This window comes from Archocentrus centrarchus, unplaced genomic scaffold (genome assembly GCF_007364275.1).
Source record: "Archocentrus centrarchus isolate MPI-CPG fArcCen1 unplaced genomic scaffold, fArcCen1 scaffold_27_ctg1, whole genome shotgun sequence".
NCBI lineage: Eukaryota > Metazoa > Chordata > Actinopteri > Cichliformes > Cichlidae > Archocentrus > Archocentrus centrarchus.
The window spans coordinates 2,204,073-2,228,515 of record NW_022060257.1 but is presented as its reverse complement, the minus strand read 5'-3'; the positions used below and the strand labels follow the sequence as shown (position 1 = coordinate 2,228,515).

At 40.5% G+C, this 24,443-nt stretch overlaps 1 protein-coding gene across 1 annotated transcript in view; it reads left to right on the top strand.

Moving 5' to 3' along the window:
* The window catches only part of LOC115776207 (NMDA receptor synaptonuclear signaling and neuronal migration factor-like), a 65,240-nt gene that overhangs the window by 565 nt on the left and 40,232 nt on the right, over positions 1–24,443 (top strand). Inside the window, 4 exon segments of the mRNA XM_030723807.1 lie at positions 18,256–18,317; positions 20,219–20,983; positions 21,159–21,231; positions 22,806–22,811. Coding sequence (XP_030579667.1) covers positions 18,256–18,317; positions 20,219–20,983; positions 21,159–21,231; positions 22,806–22,811 — 906 coding nt within the window.

Sequence of the window (24,443 nt, the reverse complement as noted above, 5' to 3'; positions counted from 1 at the left end):
CTTCTTTTGTGGATTCATATATGCATCAGTATGCTTAGTGCGAAGTGTGAATGCAAATATCAAAATAATTCATTTTATTTCAGTTTTATTTTTAACGTTTTTTGTTTGCACTCATGTGTTAGCCAAACATTATTTTAATTACATTTATCTGTGACCTGTGAAAAGCTTTATTTATCCTCTTAACATGCACCAGGTCACTGGGGAGCCATTTGTGGAAAGTAGAAATATCTCTTTGACTCATCATATTTCAGGTCACCAACTTAAAACAGTGTAAAGTAAAGGGACAACATGTTACTCAGGGGCCTCTAGACTGTGTGTTTCACACAAGAGAATGAACAGAAAACAGGAAATTTTGACTAAAAACCCAGATGAGGCAGAAGAGAGCCACTACAGATCCTGTGGGTTAAATCCCAAATGAGTGTATAAAAGAACAGTGCTGACCTCAAATCAAAGGTGGTTGGGGTTAAGGGGATAAACCAAGAGGTTGAGGTTAGAACAAATGGTCAGGCAAGCCTTAAACCTTTGACATTTAAGTCATAATCAGTGACAACCCCTAACCCTAACTCTAACAAGCATCTAATGATGACTCAGACCTCAGAGGGTTCAGGTAGGGTCGGAGTTTGACCTCCTTTTACAGAATTTTCATTTGGAGCATGCAAATGGAAATGTTTTAAGGAGCAAATATATACACCTTAAAGAGATCAAAGAGAGAAGAAAAAGAACAATTGTTCTATAAATCTTAGCGATCAGAGACAATAAAACAAAGACACACATCAAGAATTATTTACATATTTTACAAAAGTCCTTTTCCCTTTCTCCCAAAACATAGGGTCAGGGTCATGAAATGGACTTCAGGGTCAAACTATTTTCTGACTGTTGCTGCCAGATAATATCATCTCTTCAAGTCTTTGATGATGCCATCATCTGGGAGTCTGGAAAGCTGATATGTAATTACTTAATATTTTTTTAGACTGAACAGTTAAATTATTGAATTAATTAAGAAAATAATCTGTAGATTAATTCTCATTAAAAATTACATTGCCACGCTTGTAAAAAATAAATATACAAGGGGAAAAAAACCTTCCGTCATTTTTTTTATATACATATAACTTGTGCAATTTTTTTTTGCCTTTTGTAGATACATTATGCTTTTTTTTTTTTTTGCTTAGGAAACCACAAACATCAAATTCAACTCACTGGACTTGTGACTAATTTGAATGACTTTTAACTTTGAGTCATGACATTAAGGTCACGTCATGGGTGTCAGATCAGTGCGTTCTCAGTCTGAAGGCCACAGGATGACTGGGCCTTATGGTAGGAGATTTGGTTTGTGTCACCCACTGATTCATTCCAGGCACCACAGGTCAATCAAGCACTTACTCTCTCAGTAACCTGTGCATATATCTGCTTTCTTCCTTAAGCGATGATCCAAAGCATGGCTGAACTGCAGTAAAAGCAACGTGTTACCTTCCATCTACTTCCACAGTCACCGCCATGCTCACTTTTGCACACATTGTCCAATTCTGTTTGTCTCTGTCTTCCTTTTTCTGTTTATCTGTTTATCGCCGCCCTCGCCTCCTCACTCGCTTTTTCACACCTCACGCTTTAACTCTCCATAAATCATGCTGATCACAGCCAGCAGCTCAAGACCGCGTACGTGGACCACAGCCAAGGCTCGCACAGTATACGATATACCTACTCTCTCTCTGTCAGCGGCCATGAACAGCACTCCAGTTGATGAGCAGTTTAATGGCACTCTGCGCACAATAGCACTTCCCCCTGAATCCCAACTGAGCCGGATTAGTAATGTCTCCAGTCTGCCAGATGATCTGAGTTTATCTGTTGTGCAGTGAATGAGCAGGGCAAAGCCATTTCACCTTTTCCCGTTCCCTATCTTTGTCTTTGTGTGAGTGTGAGTAGCAATAGAGGGAGGATTGTTCTAGAAGCACGTCTAATAGGATCCTCGTCTTCTCTCTGACCTTTGTCTCTTATAATGTCCCTCTGTCTCTTATTTCACTGTTCTGACTAATATAGGCTCAGGTTGAGTAGGAACGCACTGACCAGATCCCCTGGGTTAAAATTAATGAAACCGTTTTTAACTTTGTCACTGAACCTGACATTCACATTGCCTGTGTTTTTCAGGCATTATTATCAATTGCCAAATGGGGCTAGATTAGAAAAGATGGCTAAAAGCTCAGTGGTTTATGAGCCATTTTTCACCACGTAAAGGGGGATGAAATGTAATTATCACTTTCGAAAAACTGTGCACAAAAGCCCAGGAAGGCCAGAAAGGAAAAAAAAAAAAACAGTTCACCTCTAAAGAGAGTATGGATTTGAAGTGAACTGCTAACCCTGACATTGAGGGACAAGTGCTCCACAGCCAAACCTACATCCACAAAGTTAATCGCACTTCTCCATGCTGGTACTCAGTAGATTGAGTGTTAATAGTTTAAAGTGTAAATCATACACTAGCTTTTAAACTGTTTTCACTGGAAATTCAAAGAGACTGACTTTGAAATGTAGTTCATTACAGACTGAAGTGTGTTGCCATTAATGTTGAATCATCTCAAAGAAGATGATTCAACAAAAGTCAGCTGATCAAAAGTCAGTGAGCTCTCTACTCAGAATCTGGACTTCTTCTTTGTTTTCCTGTCTGGCTGTTTGCTTGCTCTTTGGTGAAATGAATCAGAACCACCAAACAGGCTGATGAACACAAGTGTCCTGTTTACTGACAACACCTTGCTGGATTTTAGGGATGTTCTTGGTGATATATTCAGTTTGGAGGACTTCAGCCTTTTGACAACACGAGACGTTGTTTTATGGTTTATGTGGCTCAGTCCTGCTGTTGTCATCATGACAGCATGATGTCATCATGACTGCACTCTGGCTGAATGTTGTAATTAGCAAGAAATTAAACATGGAATTAATTATTTCTCCAACACATACAGCCATCTTCCAGTAAGCATGGTATTTGTTTTGGCTGCATGTGTGGCAGCTTGTTGGCAGCGCCGGGTTCATCAGGAAACCGGGAAGGAGAGTTTCCATGCATAGAAATGGGAAGGAAAGAGGGAGCAAGCTAGAAACAGACCTGCATTTGAAAATTGGCTGATTTTGAGTAGATGGTCTCTTTTGCATTTTAGTTGCCTTTTGCATTGTAATGCTGCTGTCTCTGCACTGGCTCTTTTTTAATATGCTCTTTTAGGCTTGCTTTCTTTAATTGTTTGTTTAATGACCAATTTCTAGAGGACGTTAGAGCAAAATTAGTCATCTTTTATGCACTTTACACCTAAAGCACTTAGTAATGTGCCAAACTACCTCCCTGCCCTGTTTATGACAAACCTTTGTGGAAGAGTAACCAAACTGTCTGCTTTGATCAGCCACTTGATTGGAAAGATTACGAGCGCTTTAGAGCTAATTTTGTCTTTAATATTTCAAGAATGTCTGAGTCACTACTGAAAGGAATTGCACAGCACAACAGTTTTCAGGCCTTAATAGTTTCCACTTTGGTGAAAATGTGATTTCATGGGATCGTTCCTGCAAGTCTCTGTGACCAGCAGCCACCCTGTTCTCATTGCTGCACAAATTAGCTCTAGCCACGGTCCAATGTGGTCGTTAGCTATAAAACATCTGGGCCCCCTTTCTAAAGCATAAACCTGTCACTGGTGAAAAGCCATATATGAAACGTGCAAGGTCAAATATGAGAAGACTGTTAAACTAGCAGTGGTAATAGATTCTGTTTAGTATTCTAAATACTGGTGTGGTGTGTTGGTTGTATTACACAGCTTATCTTTATGTTTTAAACCACTGCAGAAAGGCAATGAATCCAAGCTTATAATGGACCTGTGAATGTAGCAAGACAAAGAGGTGACTGAAATGTGCTCAGCCATTCTGGAGAGACCACATATTTCAGCTCTTTGGGAAACCTATTGCAAAAGGTTCATTTCAGCTTGTTTTTCATCATAAAACCTTTAAGTGTGTGATTGGGTTTGTGGCACTGTGGCTTGGGTTTTGTTTTGTTTTGAACACTTTATGACGCTATCGTGCTGATGATTTTTTTTCCTATCCTCTTTTTTTCCCCGAAGAATTACCTGGCAATCTTTCTTTTGTCATCCACTTTCTGCTCCAGTTTCAGTGGCAGCAAGGCAGCCTCAGAGCATGATACTCTAATGATTATTACATTTGGCCTTTATTGTGTCACTCACAGTTGGGAGCTGACAGAAAATATGGGTTGAAGAAGGATAAGGAATGATGTGCAATGAAGTTGGATGCAAAAAGGTTGAAGATCTAGGCCAACCAGGGACACCTTAACATTATTTTAGGCCTTGGGGCTATGAATGTTATGCACACTGAGTAAAGTTATGTGCATATTTAGTCACTCCCCTCCAGTTTACATGCAGTGGGCTATTTTGACTGAAGATAGCAGAGCTGTCCCTGTCAGACCTCCAACCAACTAGGGGCTCACAAAACACAGAAAGAGCTCAAGTCTTATGAGACCCCTGGTTGGTCTGATAATGGTAAGCCTGTGCATTAAGGAAAGGCCACCAAGTTGACCTAGTTTTCTGCTCTCAATATGATCCTATTGAGCTTTTGTGGGAGATATATTTACTTTTGTCTGGTACATTTCTGTTTTAATCCAGGAGAAGAGCGTCTGCCTGCCTGTTGTCCCTTCAGGTCCTCAAGAGCTGTTGACAGTACAGTTGCTTCTGAGGACAGTGAGGCAGTCGGAAAGAGCAAATCGACGTTAGTGCTAACATGCTGCTGATGTCTTGCATGTGAAAGGAAGTCCCACTGAGGGGAATAGAGGACCAGCTGTAATCAAGTTTTTTGTTTTTTTTTTCTAAGCATTTTAGTTGCCTATCCTAGATACTGAATAAAGAAACCATTTTAAAAACAGGGCAGTGAGCATTCATGAAAACATTGTCATGTTTTGATTAGATTTGGGCCATTATAGCACACTGAAGTCAAGGATATTCAAAGCACTCTGGGTTGGTGACGCCTAAGGTTTTTATGTTTCATTCAGGCTTTCTAGACTGATAATTATAATCCTGCCACACTGTAGCATAATCATTCTGCCAATCATTCTATGTGTGACATCAAATAACATGCCTGTTTTCAAGGGAAAACCTCAGGGATCCTGTAGGTCATGGATGAATGCTACTCACTCTCTGCTTAGTAAATGGTCATTAAGTCTTCATAACCTTTGCTGACCTTCATCAGCTAGAAGGATTTGCAATGTCAGTGAATCACAGCCATGCTCCACCCCACTCTGCACTCTCCCCTTAATGGTTCCTGAGCCGTAATTGACCTTTTCGTGAGAATCTAATTAAACGGAGCAGAGGTCAAACAGAAATGGATCATGAACAGATGATACAGGCTTCTTCAGTTTACTTTAATACCAGGAGTGTGAAAATATCCATAGTTTGTTTGTGAATGTGTGTGAATTATGTTTAGGGGTTTGGGGAGCGTCTTGAAAATCGAGTTGGTGACGAGTTTGGGGAGCATGGGATGGAAAGTGAGTTTTGAAAGCTGCAAAACTCATAACCTGCCCAGTCTCCAGAGAAATATATTATGGTCATTTGGTGCTTAAGGGCAATAAACCTCTAATCTGGTGCCCCTTTAATAAAAACCAATAACCACCCAATATGTCCACAGAGCAACTGTAAAAATGCCACCCCATATGAACCTGAGGCTCCTCTGGTTAGACTTAGCATCCTGCCTTGTGGCTCTTTAGATGTTACACTTTACATTTGTTTTTGTTTGTTTTTTTGTTTTTCTTGCCCTTTGTCAGCCTCCTGGGAAATAGGGTAATTGCCTGACTTCTGGCCTTTGGAGTGTAGCAGAGCAAATGTCTCCTAATGAAGTCATCTGCCATTACCAGCCAGCCTTCACAATGGGTGCTGTGTAGACACATGAGGCTAACACTGACACAGAGATGTAACGGTGAACACAGGCCAGACTGGTGTTGCATAAATTTAAAGTCCCCCCAGTCTGCACTAATACCTTGTTTTGTTCGTTGTTATCATTTTGAATAATCATTTAATCAACAAAAGAGTATTCAGATTTTCAGACATCCATATCTTTAACAAAATTTATAAATCACTCCAATCTCATTATGCATTCAGTGTAATGACAATAAACGCATTCCTTTCCATTCTATTCTTACTAGTGTAGAATCTAGAATTACTAACAATAAATCTTAAAAAGGCTGAATTTCCTCTTGAAAATTAAAGTGTGCTTGGAGCTGAAAAACTGTTATTGAAATACTGAAAGGGGTTTGACTTCAATTTACAGAAATACGTGAAATGACTGTCGAGAGAAGTGGTTGTTTGTTCGTGAAACAGTGCCAGTGGAAAGTCAATGGAGAGCTGGGAGTGGCATAGCATCCATCAACACAATCCACTTTGTGTGTGTACATAGTAAAAGTAGTCAAACTAGGATATGGTTTTGTCCTTTCTTTTCGAAGCTCTTAAGGAGCCTAAGCAGAGGAGCCCAGGCTTCCCTCTCCCCAGCCACCTCCTCCAGCTCATCCGGAGGGACCCCAAGGCGTTCCCAGGCCAGACAAGAGATATAATCTCCCCAGCGTGTCCTGGGTCTACCACGGGGCCTCCTCCCGGTGGGACATGCCTGGAACACCTCACCCAAGAGGCGGGCAGGAGGCATCCTAATCAGATGCCCGAGCCACCTCAACTGGCTCCTTTCGATGTGGAGGAGCAGCAGCTCTACTCTGAGCCTCTCCCAGATGGCCTCACTCCTCACCTTATCTCTAAGGGAGAGGCCAGCCACCCTTCGAAGGAAACTCATTTCTGCCGCTTGTATTCATGATCTTATTCTTTTGGTGACTACCCAACGCCCGTGACCATAGGTGAGGGTAGGAATGGTGATCGACCGGTAAATCAACAGCTTCGCTTTTACACTCAGCTCCCTCTTCGAGCTCCCGCTCCCTTCTCCCGTCAACAGTGAACAAGACCTTGAACTCCTCCACTTGGGGCAGGAACTTGTCCGGAGAGGGCACTCCACCCTTTTCCACCTGAGGACCATGGCCTCAGATTTAGAAGTGCTGATTCTCAGGCCAGCCGCTTCATACTCGGCTGCAAACCATTCCACTGCGAGCTGGAGGCCGCCACCTGATGAAGCCAACAGGACTGCATCATCTGCATAGAGGAGAGATGTATACAAAATCCACATGTACAGCAATTCCCTTGTCACACATCACTTTGTAATCAATGGTTGGTTGCAAGTGGGTCTGGTTTCCTTGGTAACCCTTAGATGTATTTAATGCCCTGTCATATACCAATCAACAGCATCCTTATTGGTAGTTAATTCAAGTGCTCACCTTGAAGTTAGGAAAAGTTTAACTTGGTAACTACCTACTTCACTTTCCAAGTGGTTATTTTGCTGTAGTTGCCTGAAGTTGCTGAATGTCGCTGGCATTCCATGGTGTTGCTGCTAATTGTTTCCTGTGTGCACACCCCTTAAAATACATGAAAACAGATCCAATAGGAATTCCATATTTATTCCATATTTGGAAAATTATTTTGTTACAGCAGTTAAACTAACAATTAATGTATTGTAACAAGTTATATAATAACGCTATTAGAAATAGCATGTAGTATGAATGATTTCCTGGATCCGTCCTTGTGGTAGTGGAGCTGAATCAGTCTGTTAGAGGAGCTGCTACGCTGCCTGTCCAGTAAGTGGTGCAGAGGGTGATCAAGATTCATGATAGATAACAGTTTATTCAGTGACCTCCTATCCACCACTGCGTCAGAGTTAAGTTGTAATGCAGTACAAGAAGAAATAGGTCTCACTCTTCATTTCTCCCTTATCACATATCTCATAGTCAATTTTTCTCATGAATACATCTGACTGCAATGACCTCAGAATCCAGAGGAAGAATACCAAGGAGTCCCCAGTTATACACATAAGACCTTTTTCCTGATATAAAGAACAACCTTGAAATATTAACTGACAAGGAAGCTAAAGGAAAACTATGAGTTTCCTGTGTTAACATTTTGTATGTGGGAGAAAAGGGAGTGACTTTGATAAAAGCCTAATCTTTTTTAAATGTGAAGGTTTGTGGGTAGGTGCCATTCAGCACAGTTCAGTACCAATCGACACGGACCATCCATCCATCCATTCTTTTCCGCTTATCCTGTTCAGGGTCGTGGGGAGGCTGGAGCCTATCCCAGCTGTCATAGGGGGAGAGGCAGGGCACACCCTGTACAGGTCACCAGCCTGTTGCTGGCTAGGTTATTCTTTTTATCAGGAGAAAGGTCTTATCTGTATAACTGGGGACTCCTTCTTGGTATTCTTCCTCTGGATCTTGAGGTCATCGCAGTCAGATGTAACACAGAGAGACAGGCAACCATTCACACTCGCATTCACACCTATGGGCAATTTAGAGTCACCAATTAACCTAACCCCAGTAACTGCATGTCTCTGAACTGTGGGAGGAAAAACCTGCAGAAAACTCATGCAAACAACATGCGAACTCCACACCGAAAGGACCACAGTAAGATAGATTCAAACCCACATCTTGTAGATATCCTTCTAGCTGTGAGGCACAGTGCTAACCAACATGCCACTGTGCCACCCACCAGACCATAAATCTTAAAACAGCTGGATATTGGAGGATATACCAGAACAGGTTTGGTTCCAACTGTCAATTTACAGAACTTAAAAGATTCGCTGCTAATTTCTGGACTCAGACACCACAGGAGTTCACCAAAATGTCTGGTAAAGTCAATGACTTTGTGGGATGGAGCTGTTTTGACAGCATACAAAAGACTAACAGTATTTTAGACAGGTGATGATAATGTTTTGACTCATTAGTGTTCTTTTTATAAGACTTTCTTTTCCTTATTTCCTTTGTTTAACCCTTCGTCATTTCCTTCAAACTACATGAAAAAAATTTCCTTTCCCCCTCTCATTTGCTTTTGGTCATCAACAGTCCAAAGGGATAAAGTATGAATGCTTTAACAGAGCAATAATGATGCCGTGGTAATGACAGAACTAGGTAGATAAAGTGTAATGAGCAGTCCTCTCGTTCATCTAATTATGGTCTGTAGCAGTAGTCACCTTTGAGCACATGCAAACTCTTGAACAATTAGTCCCCATTATATCTTTAAAAAACTTGTAGTCTCATAACATCCCAGTAGAGCACTTTGTTCTCAGACTGCTGCCTTACTTGTGGTTCTAGAGTTTCAAAAGTAGAATGGGAGGCAGAGCCTACAGCTACCAGGCTCCTCTCCCATTAAACCAACTCCCAGTCTAGGTTCAGGAGACAGACACCCTACCACGCAAACAAGAATATTTCCAAAATGTAAGTGGTGCAAAGCTTTGAGGTATTTTTCATTTAACATCATCTTGATTCTCTTATTAGACTTTCTAGGAAGAATACAATAGCAAAAACAATCCAGAAATCCAGATCCAGTATCTTTGGACATTTCATGCACAGTCACTTGACTGAAACTGTTTTTTCTTTTTTGTTTAAAATGCAGCTGTGTACAGTGCACTGTTTAATTTGGAAAAACACAGTTATGGAAAGTTTCATTCCTGAAAAGAAGTCCACTGGTCAGTTTGTCGAGCTTTCAATCACACCTATCACTCATGACATCACACCCCAATTTTACAGCAGCAAATAATTAAAGCCAAACTTATGAAAAAAAAATGAACACTTGAACATATATGATATGGACAAAAGTATTGGTCCATGCCTGTTCCTTGAATTCTGTATTTTCAGTCCCATTAACACAGATGTATAAAATCAACCACCTAGCTGTGCAGTTTGCCTTTAACAACATTTGTGAAATAATGGATCATTCTAAATAGCTCACTGAGTTCAAACATGGTACTGTAATAGGTTGCCACCCTTACAATAATTCAGTTCATGAAATGTCTTCCCTCCTGGATATTTCATATCTCAGCTTTTTAAAATGAAGCTTATGCCTAAGTTCAATAAGAAAGATTTGTAATCACTCATCTGCCCACTTTCCTGGGGGTTTGGCTGCTTCTCTGTTCTATACATCACTGACCATTCTGTCAATCTCAATACTGATATCATCACACTGGCTCAATCATCTTCTTGTCTGCCATCTTTGAGCCAATCAGCCTCAACTCTGCGTGCTCTTCATCATTCTCCCTTTCAGACTCTCATTTGTCCAACCCTTTCTTGGGAAGCTTTGCGGTGGCTGTAGTTCAGGAGGTAGAGCAGGTCTGCTAATCTAATAACTGTAAAGGTTGGTGGTTCAATTCCTGGCTGCTCCAGTCTGCATGTCAAAGTATCTTTGGGCAAGATACAGAACTCTAAGTTGTTCTCTGATGTGTTCACTGGAGTGTGAAATTTAGATAGAAAGCAGTCAGGTATTAGGTGTTGTAGAAGTGCTTGTATGAATGGGTGAATGAGGCATGTTGTGTTAAGCACTTTGAGTGCTCAAGTAGAGTAGAAAAGCACTATACACAAACCAGTCTGACTATTCCATTCTTAAATTGCAGTGCGTTTGACTTCTTACGGCCACCATAGCTTGAATTCATTTAACGTTAACCATATTTCATAGAATAGTTGCATCTTTGGAGCCACCAATGAAAAAAGTCTTTGACAAAAGAGCCCTGTAATACCTAAATGTGTGGGACTTATTTGAAAATCTTTTATTTTCTTAAAACTTGCACATTAAAAACTGTAGCTAAAACAAAACCTGACCCTAACCCTAACTGTAGATGGCCTGACCTGGTTGGTGTTAAGAGGTTAAACCGAGCTGTCAGTCAGCAATATTCCTCAAAGTTTGTAACTTAGCTTGGGTATATCATCCTATCCAGAGGTCATACAAACCCTGCATACTGGTAAAGAATTAGGTATGTAGTGCTTCCAGCTTTTGGTGTCATCCTTTTCAAGTAGATCACTGAAAGAACTGGAAATTTCCTTAAACAAATTCAGTTTCACACTTTGTATTCCAGTGTTGTACTATTACTGTTCAACTATTATGAGATCCACTGGGGTAGAGAAACTGGATTATGACGTTTTCTGGAAAAAAAATGTTAAAGGGGCCAAAGAAGAGTTTTGATCAAATGGCTTGTGCTAAGCTTGTCCTCAGTTAAACATGTTGCACCACCATCAGGTGGCCCATTGAAGACTCCTGCTGCCTAAAATAGCATCAGACAATCATTTAATCATTTTAATCTCTGCGAGCATGGAACCTCGCTGTTGTGCAGTTGCCTAAAGTCTAATTCTCTTCCCCGTTACGACTTCTCAACAAGGTCCCAGCAGAGCAACAATGTGAGAAGAAGATAAGTGTTTAACTGTGCCAACCCTCATCATTTTTATTTAATTGACCACATAACAGAAGAGGGTAGAGGAGAGATAGAAAAACTGATAAAAAGCAGGAAAATGATAGAAAGAATGGAGAAGAAAGGACAAGCAATGACATTAGTGCAAAGAAGAAAAAAAAAGAAATATGTAAAGAGCAGAATGGGGCTAGGCTGGGAGAAGAGCCCCAGAAGGATACAGCATGCCAGATCTGAGCATTGCTGGGTAGTTGAAGAATAGAGTGAGCTGTGTGAAGGGCACGTAATATGCTCATTTCCAGCTCCATCAGTTCATCCCATGTCTGAAAGAAGCAGTTTTAGCTTCTCTCTTTTCAAGGCCATTCTCTCTTTCAAGCCAACTTTCTGTTGATTGCCTCTCACAAACAAAAGATTTGAACAGCACTAGTTTTTCTTCTCAGACCCCCGTATGAAATATGTTGCTGACCATATGGCATACGAGTTAAGAGTTCTACGGATAATGCCTCAAGAAGTATCACTTATTGCTAGCAAGTTGAGTAATTTGACAAAATTAGAGCAGCATATTTTAAACTTCCACTGCCTTGCACTACAGCTTTATTAATTTCAGAAGGCTGACAAAAAAAAAGGGGGACTGAGCTCATGATGGGTATTAAAAAATACCATGAACATGACTTAACTATGATAAAACTACAGCCCTAGTACTCACTCACAGCAGCTTTTTAATTGTGAACTTATGTATATGTTATTTATTATTATTTCTGCTCGCTAAAAAAAAGTAGCTAATGAGTTCATGAACTCATTATGAGAAAGTGTCAGTGTTTTCTTTATAGACCTGGTTAGCCTACCAATTATTTCCACGCCTTAGCATATCTAAGTGCCAGAGAATTTCCATTAAATGTAAAGTACCAGTCAAAAGTTTGGACACATGTCCAAACCTTTGACTGGTACTGTATGCCAAAAAAATGGATATTAATGCCAATAAATTACTTATTGTGCTTCGTGCTTCATACATTGTAATGTAGGCTAGTGCTAGCAGTCTGCTCTAATGCTAATTTTGAAGCATCAACAGAATACTCTATGGCCACATAATGACATAAATTTGCACTTAATTGCTAATTAAAAAAAAAATCTCAAAATATCTCCAAGTCCTAATGAGTAACCCCAAGTTCCAGCTCAGCTCAGCTGTCAAAGTGACTTTTGTGCAGGAACCCATCGTCTCCTCTGATTACTTAGCTTTTGTGTGCAAAGACTAATGTTTTGGGATTTCTGATGCAGAGAGCAGGTGTCTGGATAACAAGATTTTACATCCATTTGCTGGCTGTTTACTATGAAAATAGATTTAGTAAGTGCAAATCATCATCAGTTAATAACGAGTGGTTTTGAGATTACATTCTGGTCAATGTGTTCCTCCTTTTCTCTCTACATGGACTCTTTACCTGCTTGCAGCCAAAGCCCACTCAAATGTGATTGGTCAATATTACTTGGACAGCAAACAGTACAGAATCTGTCTATCAGATATTTATCTGTTCATGAAGATTACTTTTGCTTTAACTAGAAAACTCCAGTAGCTTCAGTGGCATATTAAATGCAAAAGTTGCAGATATTAAACAAACTCCAGCACACATAAGAAGAAAAGCCGCTCGGTCTAGCAGAGGGCATCTTTTCTTTATTATCTTAAGTATTAATGCTCTTCTTTGTGAATTTCACCATCCTGCTATTTGATGTAAATGTTTCTCCAGGCATCTGTAAGCTTTACCATTCCTTGCATGCAAATCCCTCCAATTTCTTCACACACAGTGAGAAAGGAGGCCTAGCATATGACCAAATCCTAATATCGCCTCCTTTCCAGATCATCTATCTCCCGCCTGTCCTTTACCCCAGCTCCTTATTTAATAGTCTCTTTACATATTATGCTTCTATTCTTCATTACATTTCCTACCCTCATCCCAACTTTCTATTTTGGTTTTACAAACACATCCCCTGCTCGTTACCTCTTTTCAGGTCACAGTGAGAGGATTCATACTATGATGCATAATTCAGATGCTAAAACTCTGACAGGCTAATATTATAAGTGTTGTTTCAGGGATGTCTGGAGTAACAAAAAAACATATCTTTTGCCAGGATAAAGCTTCTCTGGAAATCACTTTGGCGTGAGGCGTGTGCACTCATATAATACAGTAGTATGTGTCTTTGTGTGTATCTCCCTTATTAACACTAACTATAGAAAGGCAGTCACTGAAGATATGGCTGAAATTCAGCTAATAACATTAATTCTGACAGCAGTCAAAATCTTAATAAAGACATTATCTAAAAGATTTATATTTTAATAATAAATGCATAAGTGTTAATAGTGATATTAGCAGCCTTAATATAAAGAATTTATGTAAGCCCCATTTTCACAACAGTTCATTAAGTATTAAGATAAATGCATAAATTTAGCATTATTCATTCATTTTCATTTCATTTATTCATTTATATAGCGATTAACACAACCGACAAGGTGACCAAAGCACTTTACAAATATACAATAAAATTAAATCAATTACATTAAATATACAATAATAATACATCACAGAAGACTAAAATAAGATCGTTCCATTACATGGTATTAAAAGCCTGTTTAAACAAATAAGTCTTAAGTTTAGATTTAAAATTTTTCATATCAGAAATAAGTCGGAAATCTAAAGGAAGGCTGTTCCACAGTCGGGGTGCGGCCACTGAAAAGGCCCGATCACCCCAATGCTTTAACCTGTTTCTCAGGACACCTAGTAAAAGATGATTAGAAGACCTCAAAGATCTCTCGTATACAGAAAAACTTAAAAGATCTGATAAGTACAGTGGGGCTAATCCATTCAACACTTTAAAAACAAACAATAAGATTTTAAAATGAATTCTATAATGAACAGGAAGCCAATGGAGATTGAACAAAATAGGTGTAATATGATCCCGTCTTGGGGTGTTAGTTAAGAAACGAGCAGCAGCATTTTGGACGAGTTGAAGTCGTCTCAGAGAAGACTGACCAACACCAATATAAAGGCTGTTGCAATAGTCAAGTCTGGAACTAATAAGAGAGTGAATTGCCCTCTCTAAATCAGTGTGATCTACAAAAGATTTGACTTTAGCCAGTAGACGCAAGTAATAAAAACTAGTTTGGACTACAGAATTAATCTGTTTGTCAAAATTGAATTCCTGATCAAATAAGACTCCAAGATTTTTAACTGTAGTGTTTAACTTAAAGGGCAGAATACTGGTGTCTATGGCAGCGGCATCACCAAATAAAATACACTCAGTTTTTTGATGATTTAAAACCAAAAAGTTATCACTTAGCCATTTTTTTTACAGCAGTTATACAATCAATAAAAGATAAAATCGGATTAGCCATATGTGGTTTAAGAGCTATATAAAGTTGTAAATCATCCACATAACAGTGAAAAGATACATTATGCGCTGATATGACTTCCCCCAATGGCAGCATATATATGGAAAATAAAAGAGGACCAAGGATAGAACCCTGAGGAACTCCACATAAAAGAGGTGCATATGAAGAAGATACATTATTAATCATAACAGAAAACATTCTGTCTTTCAAATAAGAAGTGAACCACTTCAGGGCGGAACCGCGAATACCAACGAAGTGCTCCAGTCGAGACAGAAGAGTGGAATGGTCCACTGTATCAAAAGCTGCTATAAGATCCAGCAGAACTAAAATAACCGGGTATCTATTATCAACGGACATAGCAATATCATTATGAATCTTCAACTCTCAAGGCAGTCTCAGTACTGTGCCTAGATCTAAAACCTGATTGAAATTTTTCAACAATATCATTTGATTCTAAGAAGGCCTGTAGTTGCTGAGAGACAATTTTCTCAAAGATTTTTTTATTGCTAGCTCATGACTAATAAACTAGTTCCTTCTTTTTTGGACTTTCTCTGGGCTTTCAAAGTAACTTCCAATAAGCAATGTAACAGCCCACAAAACTCATGATTTTGCCATGAGCAGCTAAAGGTGCAGTCTATAGAAAATAGACACAAGGCCATCCACACCAGAGAGGAAATGAATTTACAGTACCTCTCTGTAGTGGCTTTGTAATGTGTGAAGGTGCTTCATTATGATTCCTGTGGGAAAGTACAATTTCCATGATCAGTATAATCATGAGAGCAAATTCTACACAAATGCTTTACGCCGAGATCAGCGTGAGTGAACCCCTGTGCACTGCTGACAGACAGTGCTGACCTTTGAAAACCAGGTAGTTCAAAATGGAGAGAGCATTCACAGCTTGTTAGCTGTGAGGCTCCTTTTACTTTTATTTTCTGACTTTTTTTATTTGAATGTGAACTACTTCAAAATTGTGTGGCTTACACAGTTAACAAATAAAACAAACAGGGTAACATGCTCAGAGAGGTTTATTTGCTCAGTAACTTTTAAGAGTACCTCACGAACACAGATGTAGCCACTGTGACATCACTGACTGGTTTTGGAGTTTAGAAATCTCAAAATTAGGTTTTTGGACAGCGTTGGCTTTTTGGACCCAGAATGTGCACAAGAAGGTAAAGTGCTGTTAATTACTGCTAAGGAAAAGACAAAAAAAAAAAAAATTAGGATTTCACTCACGGAAACTGAGACACAGCCTTCTTGGATGGCCTGTAAAACACAGAGAGACATTATTTATGAGATAATTCCATTAAAAGGCTCAAAGGCACCAACACCACAAACAGTGAGAGGGCCAGTTCAGTATCTCAAAGTTAATGGATATGAGACTAGCAGGCAACTGTCACTACTTCATTTTTTTTGTCAAAATGGATGATTCTGTGGAAGCTATTGATAATAACTACAGTAAGGTGTGCTTCTAAAATTCCAGTCTGTTTGCTTGGGGCTCTGTGGTGGCTTGTCCTCTGTAAGCCCCGCTGTGTTTTGACATCCTCCTTCTCTCAGCACAGCATACGGAATTTTTATTGGGGGAGTGCACAGAGTCAAGCAGATAGATCACAGATGATTGCATTTTCTTCCTCGTGCCCTCTTTTCCCTCCTCCTCCTCTCTATCATCTAGAGTAGGAGGGGAGTTTTTCACGAGGAGCAATGCATGTGCAGCCTCATATTTAATTACTTAGGCATAGAGGCTAAAGCAACACAACAATTCCATTTCACTGCAGCTCCCATGAGATTTTAGCCCTGTGTGCATGTAGAAGGCATGTGTGTGTGTGTGTGTGTGTGTGTGTGTGTGTGTGTGTGTGTGTGTGTGTGTGTGTGTGTGTGTGTGTGTGTGTGTGTGTATTGTGTACCCTATTTATCTCTCTGCCTGCTGTTGCACATGCAGACTCTGAGCACGAGGGACCCGGTGTGTGGATCTGTGTGTGCAGATGGCAGGAATGCCAGGTCGGAGTGAGTGGGAAGGAAGTGATTATAGACTGTGTTGCGTCTTCATGGGTGTGTAGCCTATATCATTATAAGAGTTTTATTATATTATATTTGCATTGTATGTGGGTGTTTTACATTATTATAAAACAACCACTGATTTTACTGTGCCTGTTACAATCAACACCAATATTAATATTATGATTTAAAGATAAAGCTGAAGTGAAGAGTCCAGCTCAGCAGCGACCCTGGCAGATCAGCTCATCTCAGTGCAAGCCCACAGCAGCTGATGGCTCAGTTGATAGCCTTCTACAGCTGACAAATGTCTAAGGCATGCTCTCAGTTACAGAGCATCTGCAAGCCACTCTGCAGCCCACCTCCACCCCACCTCCTCCTCTCATGCTGTAGCTGACCTAATCAGTGTATTATTTATTTTTATGGCAAAGGAAAAAAAACTACCCCTAATAATGCAGAAATTATTTCCTCACTTCTTTGAGGTGTCACATTGTTTTTGTATTTGTATGTGTATTATCTTTTTCAGTTTCATTCCCATGTTGTCCATCATTTTCCCTCTGTGCACTTTATTTATCATAAGGCAGTTAGCCCAGGTTCACTTTAATTCATTTGAAATGTGCCACTATGAGAAGCCATGAAATAGTGTATCTGGTAAGATGAACTGATGACGGAATCTGTTTTGAGGTGTTTTAAGAAAAATATGTATATTTGGTTTATTGGTTGAGTATCAGAAGCGATATAGTTCCCTGTATAAAATATATCCTACACACAGAAAGCATGCTTCCAACATGGTGGCTCAGTGGTTAGCACTGTAAGAGGGTCCTGGGTCTGAACCATGGCCAGGACCCTTTCTCTGTGAAGTTTATATGTTGTCCCTGTGCTTGCCTCCAGAAGGTACGGGCTCTCCCAACATCAAAAATATGCCAGATTACTTCCATGTAAAAGTGCAATGGACAAAAACGCTCACTTAGAAGTGGTGTTGGTGTTGAATGAAGGATATCTTCATTTAAAAAGTGCAACGGTTCCAATACAGTGTTGACAGACCCCATTTTGCTGGAATACGAGTCCAAGCACAATCACATATATTGTTAGTGAGCTAACAGCACTTGATGAAGACTATTCCTCATTTCAGAACACACATAAAGCATAAAGTGGCCACTTACATGAATTGATCATATTGATATATGAGACATTTAAAGCCACAGACCACTGAAAAGGACATGAAAGCACTTACTTAACTCTATGTAGTTCATTTCCATTTTCATATTTATGCAAGCTATAAAAATGGGTAATAGAAAATCATTTTTCATACACTTTAACTTTCAACTTTCCCCAGTCACAAGCCAAGAGCAGCCTGTTACTGTGGTGAGGGATGGTTGATGGAGAGTATGGATTCAGGACAATAACAGCTCCTCTTACAGAATGCTGTGGTGGTGTAACCTACTTGCAATGAAGAGGCCCTTAGAGAGAAAAAGCTCAGACAAGCTGTTTAGGTGGAGAGAATCCTGTGAAAACCTTACTGTTTGTGAGTCACTTTCCTGTGTTTGACAGCAGCAGTTGTGTAAAATGGCTCAGGGTTAACTGTTGCATTTGTTGTGTCTCTACAGAGCAGCCAGAGCATTTGGAGAATACTTGTCCAATACCAATCCAGAGAACCGCAACGGAGCAGGTAGGTGGCATGCTCAGTAGTCCTACACCAGTATTATATCAGTAGTATAGCAGCATAGTATGTAATGGCAAATTTCAGTTACTCTGGCTTGACACAGCGTTACATATTTCCCCGTACCAAAAATATCTCAAAATACTACTTCATGAAATACTGACCTGTGACATGTTGGATAATCGGTTAAGAAAATGTTCAAAAATTGCTGTCTGAAGGCCACATGAAGTTTGGAGGTCTGTAGCGATTGACTCTGCAGAAAGTTGGTGACCTTTGCACACTATGCGCCTCAGCATCTGCTGACCCCGCACTATGATTTTATGTTGCCTGCCACTTAGTGGCTGAGTTGCTGCCATTTCCAGTTGCTTCCACTTTGTTATAATTCCACAAACTGTTGACTGTGGAATATTCAGTAGTGAGTAAATTTTGTGATCGGTGGCATCCTATCACGGTACCATGCTGGAATTCCCTGAGCTCCTGAGAGTGACCCATTCTTTCACAAATGTTTGCAGAAGCAGGCTGCATGCCTAGGTGCTTGGTTTTATACGGAAGTGATTAGAACACCTGAATTCACTGATTTGGATGGCTGAGTGAAAACCTTTGCCAATATAGTGTATAACTATTACAGTTCAGTTTGGGGAAGTCAAAGGACTATGGCTAAGGCAGATGGCTGCACCCCCTACTGTTGCCAAGTGCTGCTTGCAGGGTAAAATCTGATTGCAGAGTCTTACCTTACAGTACAAAGCACCTTGAGATGATCTTTTGTGAACTGGTGCATTAAAAGTAAAACCAAACTGAAATTTTAATAGAAGACTGATATTTTCATCAACAGTAATTTATTTTTGGTAGCATGGCTCTGTTCTGGGACCTCTGTGCTCTTTTAAATGAAATCATGTGTAATACATAAAGCAGCAGCAAACATATCAGACAATGGTGATATCAGATACAGCAGGGAAAGCTAGAGCTGGGGCTGAGGTTGGTTCCAAAGTGGCTTGCAGATATGTAGCATCTGTGGGCAGGTTAAAACAGTGCGCTGTATTTGCCAGTTGGATGCCTGGAAGGGTCTCACCTGAGCCATTAGTTGATGTGGGCTGGCGCTGAGACCAGCAGCTGTGCTGGGATTGTGGCTGTGACTTACCTAATCCAATGCTATGCTCAGTTTAGTTAGATAGCCAGTTAGTTTGGAAAAGCGGTTGTGACCAACTAGTACCTGCCTTTTCTCTACCTATATGCTTGTTGCTTTAGTAAATATCACGTTCCTATCTATTACATATACTCTATGGTGAATCTTACCATGAAGAGCAAACCTGAATTATCATTATCAAACAGTAAATATCATCCCTAGAAAAGAGTTTGCTTTCTGCTCAGTTTTTCTTCATTATAACTTAGCAAAATGTCCATACTTGTTTATCAAGAGGACACGCAGAATGAAAAACTAGTAAGTCCCTTGAGCTGACACTTACTTTCAAGCCTGAAGCATTGCAGCCATTTATTCTGTGAGGAGGACCATCCATCCTTCATGACCCTGCGGGAAGCTGGGCATTTTTTTTTTTTTTTTTGTGCCAAAGCCCTTCTTGGACTGTACCAGCTCATCCATTTCCAAATCTTTCATCATTTCTCTTCTTGTATTTTTTTTTCTTTTTTTTGCATCACTAAGCCACCTCTCTACTTTCCCTCTTGTCCTCATAAAAGCTTTGCAGCTAGTAAATGTTTACCACTCTGTTGCCAGAGCTACAAATCCCAAAGAGACACAAATAAGCTCCTTGTTGATCTGTATTTACATACAAAACATTTATCTGATACCCATTTATAAAAGCTGTATGAATAATACACAACATGATTTATCTCTCACTTGATTTGTTTTCTTGTTAGATTTTTTTCCATCCTTTTTCACTTTACTTTATTTCCAGATCATCTACTGTCTGACACTTTCCCCGGCCAGGACTCTCCAGACATCAGTCAACTGCATAACAACAATCTGCCACCACAGAGCCGCTGTTTACCTGTAGCTAAACCCACCCAGTCCAGCCAGTCCAATCCCACTGCTAACCCACAGTCTCAGCCTCAAGTCAACACTCTCCAGGCTCAAGCATCGCTGGGCCCCTCCAAACGTCGACTCTCTGCTGAACGCAGTCTCTCCACAGAGGACCCACCAGGTGCCAGAGGCTCACAGGGGACTGTTGCTGTCAAGCCAGCCAGGGTGTACACAATCACCAGAGAAGGCGGGATGACCCTGGGGGGCCGTGGCAGTGAGGAGAGCCTGGAGTTGGAGGTGCTGAAGGGCTCCAGGGAGCAGCCTCTCTCGCAGGGACCTGCCACTGCCAACCATGACCTATCCTGTACCAGCCAACCATCCGCCTCAGCTGCCCGTGGCAGCCACCACCGTAGCAGCCATCACCGCAGCAACCAACATCATGCCCAGCAACATCACGGAGGCCCAACGTCATCGTCACAGCCATTGCAGACCTCTGGGAGCGCTGGCAACATCCGGGACTGGGGAATGAGGAGGGGTGGGTCACGGGATGACTACACCCCAGACTGCGTGGCCTGTATTCGGGCTCCATGCCAAAGCCAGCGCTCCCTGGACCTAGATACCTCACCACGAGATGGAGGCAAGCACCGCAAAAAACTGGAGCGGATGTACAGCGAGGACAGAGCATCTACTGATGACAGGGGTATAAAGAAATGTGGGGATATAAATTAATAAACAAGAGGGGAAATGTAAATTTTTCTTGAATTTAAACATTTTCTCACCATTTTTTCACTCAACTTCACCATCATTTATAATGACTGTGTTTGAATGTTCTGCTCACCGACACCATGCCTTCCTTTTCTTATTTGTATTTACAGAGGACAATCCTAACAGCTGGTTCCCCAAAGAGAATATGTTCAGCTTTCAGACAGCCACTACCACCATGCAGGCGTGAGTATGGCATGGAAATCCCGCCTACCACTCCCACTCTGTGCATCACAGCATCTCACAGCCATATTGGCAGGATATGTCCCAGTCTTTTCCATCCAAGATACAAATGTAGCATTCTAATACAATGTCTTAATGAGCATTCACACATTTCTGCTTGTTGGTTTTATTAACATAGGAAGCCACTTCTACTTTTTTCATAAATAAGCATTTGCCCGCTACTGTTTTCTAGATGGATGGGTGGATGGATGGATGGATGGATGGATGGATGGATGGATGGATGGATAGATGGATGGATGGATAGATAGATAGATAGATAGATAGATAGATAGATAGCTCGATAGATAGATAGATCGCTCGATAGATAGATAGATAGATAGATCGCATCGCTCGCTCGCTCGCTCGCTAGCTGCTCGCTAGGCTGCTGGCTGGCTGGCTGGCTGGCTGCTGGATGGCCCGCTCGCTCTCGCCGCTAGCTCGCTCGCTCGCCTGCTCGCTCGCCCTCGCTCGCTCTCTCGCTCGCCGCTCGCTCGCTCGCTCGCTCGCTCGCTCGCTCGCTCGCTCGCTCTCGCTCGCTCGCTCTATCGCTAGATAGCTGATAGATTGATATTATTTGGCTGTTTGGATTGATGCTGGTATAATTAGATTCCACATGAAAACTAACTTTATAAAAGGTAAAGTACAGTTCAATCTTATTTTAATCATTTTAATTTAATAACATGGTCCAACAAGTCCCAGTAAGCAATGATGCAAAGTCAGGCAGCTCAGCAGCAGCAGCTGAATGGAAAGCACCTCTTTCCATCTTGTACATAACACTGTTCTTCTAAACTGAGCAGTCAAGAATCTTGGAATTCAACATATTTAGAAAGTAGGAAATGTGTGTTGGTCTAGATGGCATGCGTGCATTAACCAAGACACACATACACGCACGCACAACTGCCTTCCATTCTCGGTGACAGGTTAATTATCACCTATCACCCTGACCTTATAATTATGACTCTCAAACAGACAAATCTCACCCACCACAATCTTTTCACCCTTTTCTCTCCCACACTCTCACTTCAGTATCCATATTCTCACCTCCCTTTTTCCATCTGTTTCTGACTGCCTGTGTCCCTATTAGGGTCAGACTGATATATGGGTCTGACTCTTGCTTTTGATTTAAATGGCAGCCTGAATGATGGATGTATTACAGTTTAATTGATTACACATTAAGTATTTGTCTATGGGCAGTTTTTGAGGATCAACTCCTTCTAATGAGACATTTTGGTAGACTTTAGAAGTGCATACATGCATGTACATCATCATTCATCATCTTTTCTTCCTCACTTCTTTCAATGCACATGTCATATTTGACTGTCAGTTCTTGCTCACTGATTATTTAGAGTTTAGAATTAGGGCTCTCCGGTTTCAGATGAGTTTTGTCTCTCCTGAAAGTGAGAACTGTAACACAAATATGTCTCCAAAATGTGTGTATGTAGAGTATTTGGCTGGCCCTGCTGCTAACTTCTCTTTCATTTTTGTCTCCTCTTCTTCCTCTCCACATTGTGTGGCGGCTTTCCAAACCACGACTGTAGAATATCGTGAGTAACTCTTTCAAACGCCCCCACTGTTCTTCCTTGTTGCTCTTTCTTTTTTCTTGCTGTGTCAGTTAGGTAACATGCATTGAACCCTGTTCCTCATGTGGCTTTGTGATAGTCAGTCTACTGTGTCCTTATTCCCCCAACCTCAGTGTCTGCTGGATGGGATGTAAATATGTGGAAAGCTTAAATGCAAGGATGGTTCTGTACAGTAGGAGTGAAAAGCATTATTTAAATAGAGACAATTCTTTGTTTAAATTATCCTTTGACATATTTCTGATAAAGACTGGTGACTTGACTGCCTAAGTTATGTCTGCTTGAAACTAAAATCAAAAGAGGAGGTAGGCTGTCAGCTTTTAAAGATTCTGGTGATGGTTTCACGGTCAGATGCAGCTCATGATGTGTGGTTTCAAAAAGTTAAGATGAGAACAGTACAACAGCCCAGCTCAAGGCTTCAAAAATGGGAATTGAAAAACCAGTGGGTAATGCCATGGTGACTATATTCGTCTAGTCCAAGAGTGGGAGGTTAATTTTTCCCAAGAAGCCATAATTAGGACCTAATTGTTGCATCTCCTCTTACAACTAGCAGTTTGTAAAGAGATAAAATTTCCAATAAAATTAGTATTGTGCAAAATTGAAGTCAGCCCTCCACAGCAGTCCCAGTCTCTCATGTGGCCCTTTGGGGAAATTAACTGCCCACCTGTGATAGTCTCTTGTCACATCACAATGTTCTGCATCCAACACCTTTATATAGATACAGAGGACGTGACTGTGGCCATACTAAATTTCTAATCTTTGAAAGAATTTAATAAATGGACACCAAAGTTTTCATAAATTATGGGTTTGAACGAGCATTAATCTAAATTGCAATGTGACCAGTCGGTAACCAGGGGATAATTCTAGCCTTTTTTTTTTCTTTTTTTTAACGCGTCATATCCGTTACTCCAGTGTCAAAAGTAGCCTGTAATGTTTTCTTGGAAAGAGGATAAAGAATCTTTTCTTATATCTTGGTAGTGCATCTATCTATTGAGGTAAACTGGATACTGCCTTCTGAACATGTGATTAACTCCTATAAAACTGGACTTAGTTGATCACATTTTTTGCAGATTTGCTTGTGGAGTTTTTTTTTTTTTGGTGATCATGCATCATGTGTGACATTATGAAATTCTAATTACCCAGATCACATACTTTTTGCTAACTCTATTTTACAACTGAGCAGCAAACTGTCAGGAGTCTCATTAGTTAGATATCAAGTCCTTCACATTTGTGAGAAAGCTTGTATTATCATTTCGTAATTATACCCACAGTTGGTCTGCCACTACTGCTTGAAGATATGAAGATATTCTAATATCTTCATATCTTTATTGTTATAACTTCTCATCTTCTCATGATTAACCATCTGAGGTCCAAGCTATCATCGGTGGGGACCCCAGCCCTAACCGTAACTCAGGCAATCAGAATATGTAATTTTTTTTTCTTTACCACCAATGATGACATCAAAGGGTTAAGCTCATGTAAACCACTATTTGAATCTGTGAAACTACACCTGCTGCCTACCAAAAGACAGCATAAAGTCTACTTTTTTCTTCTTTCTCCCCTGGCCACCTGATTAAACTTGGCAGAAATTTTACAGGA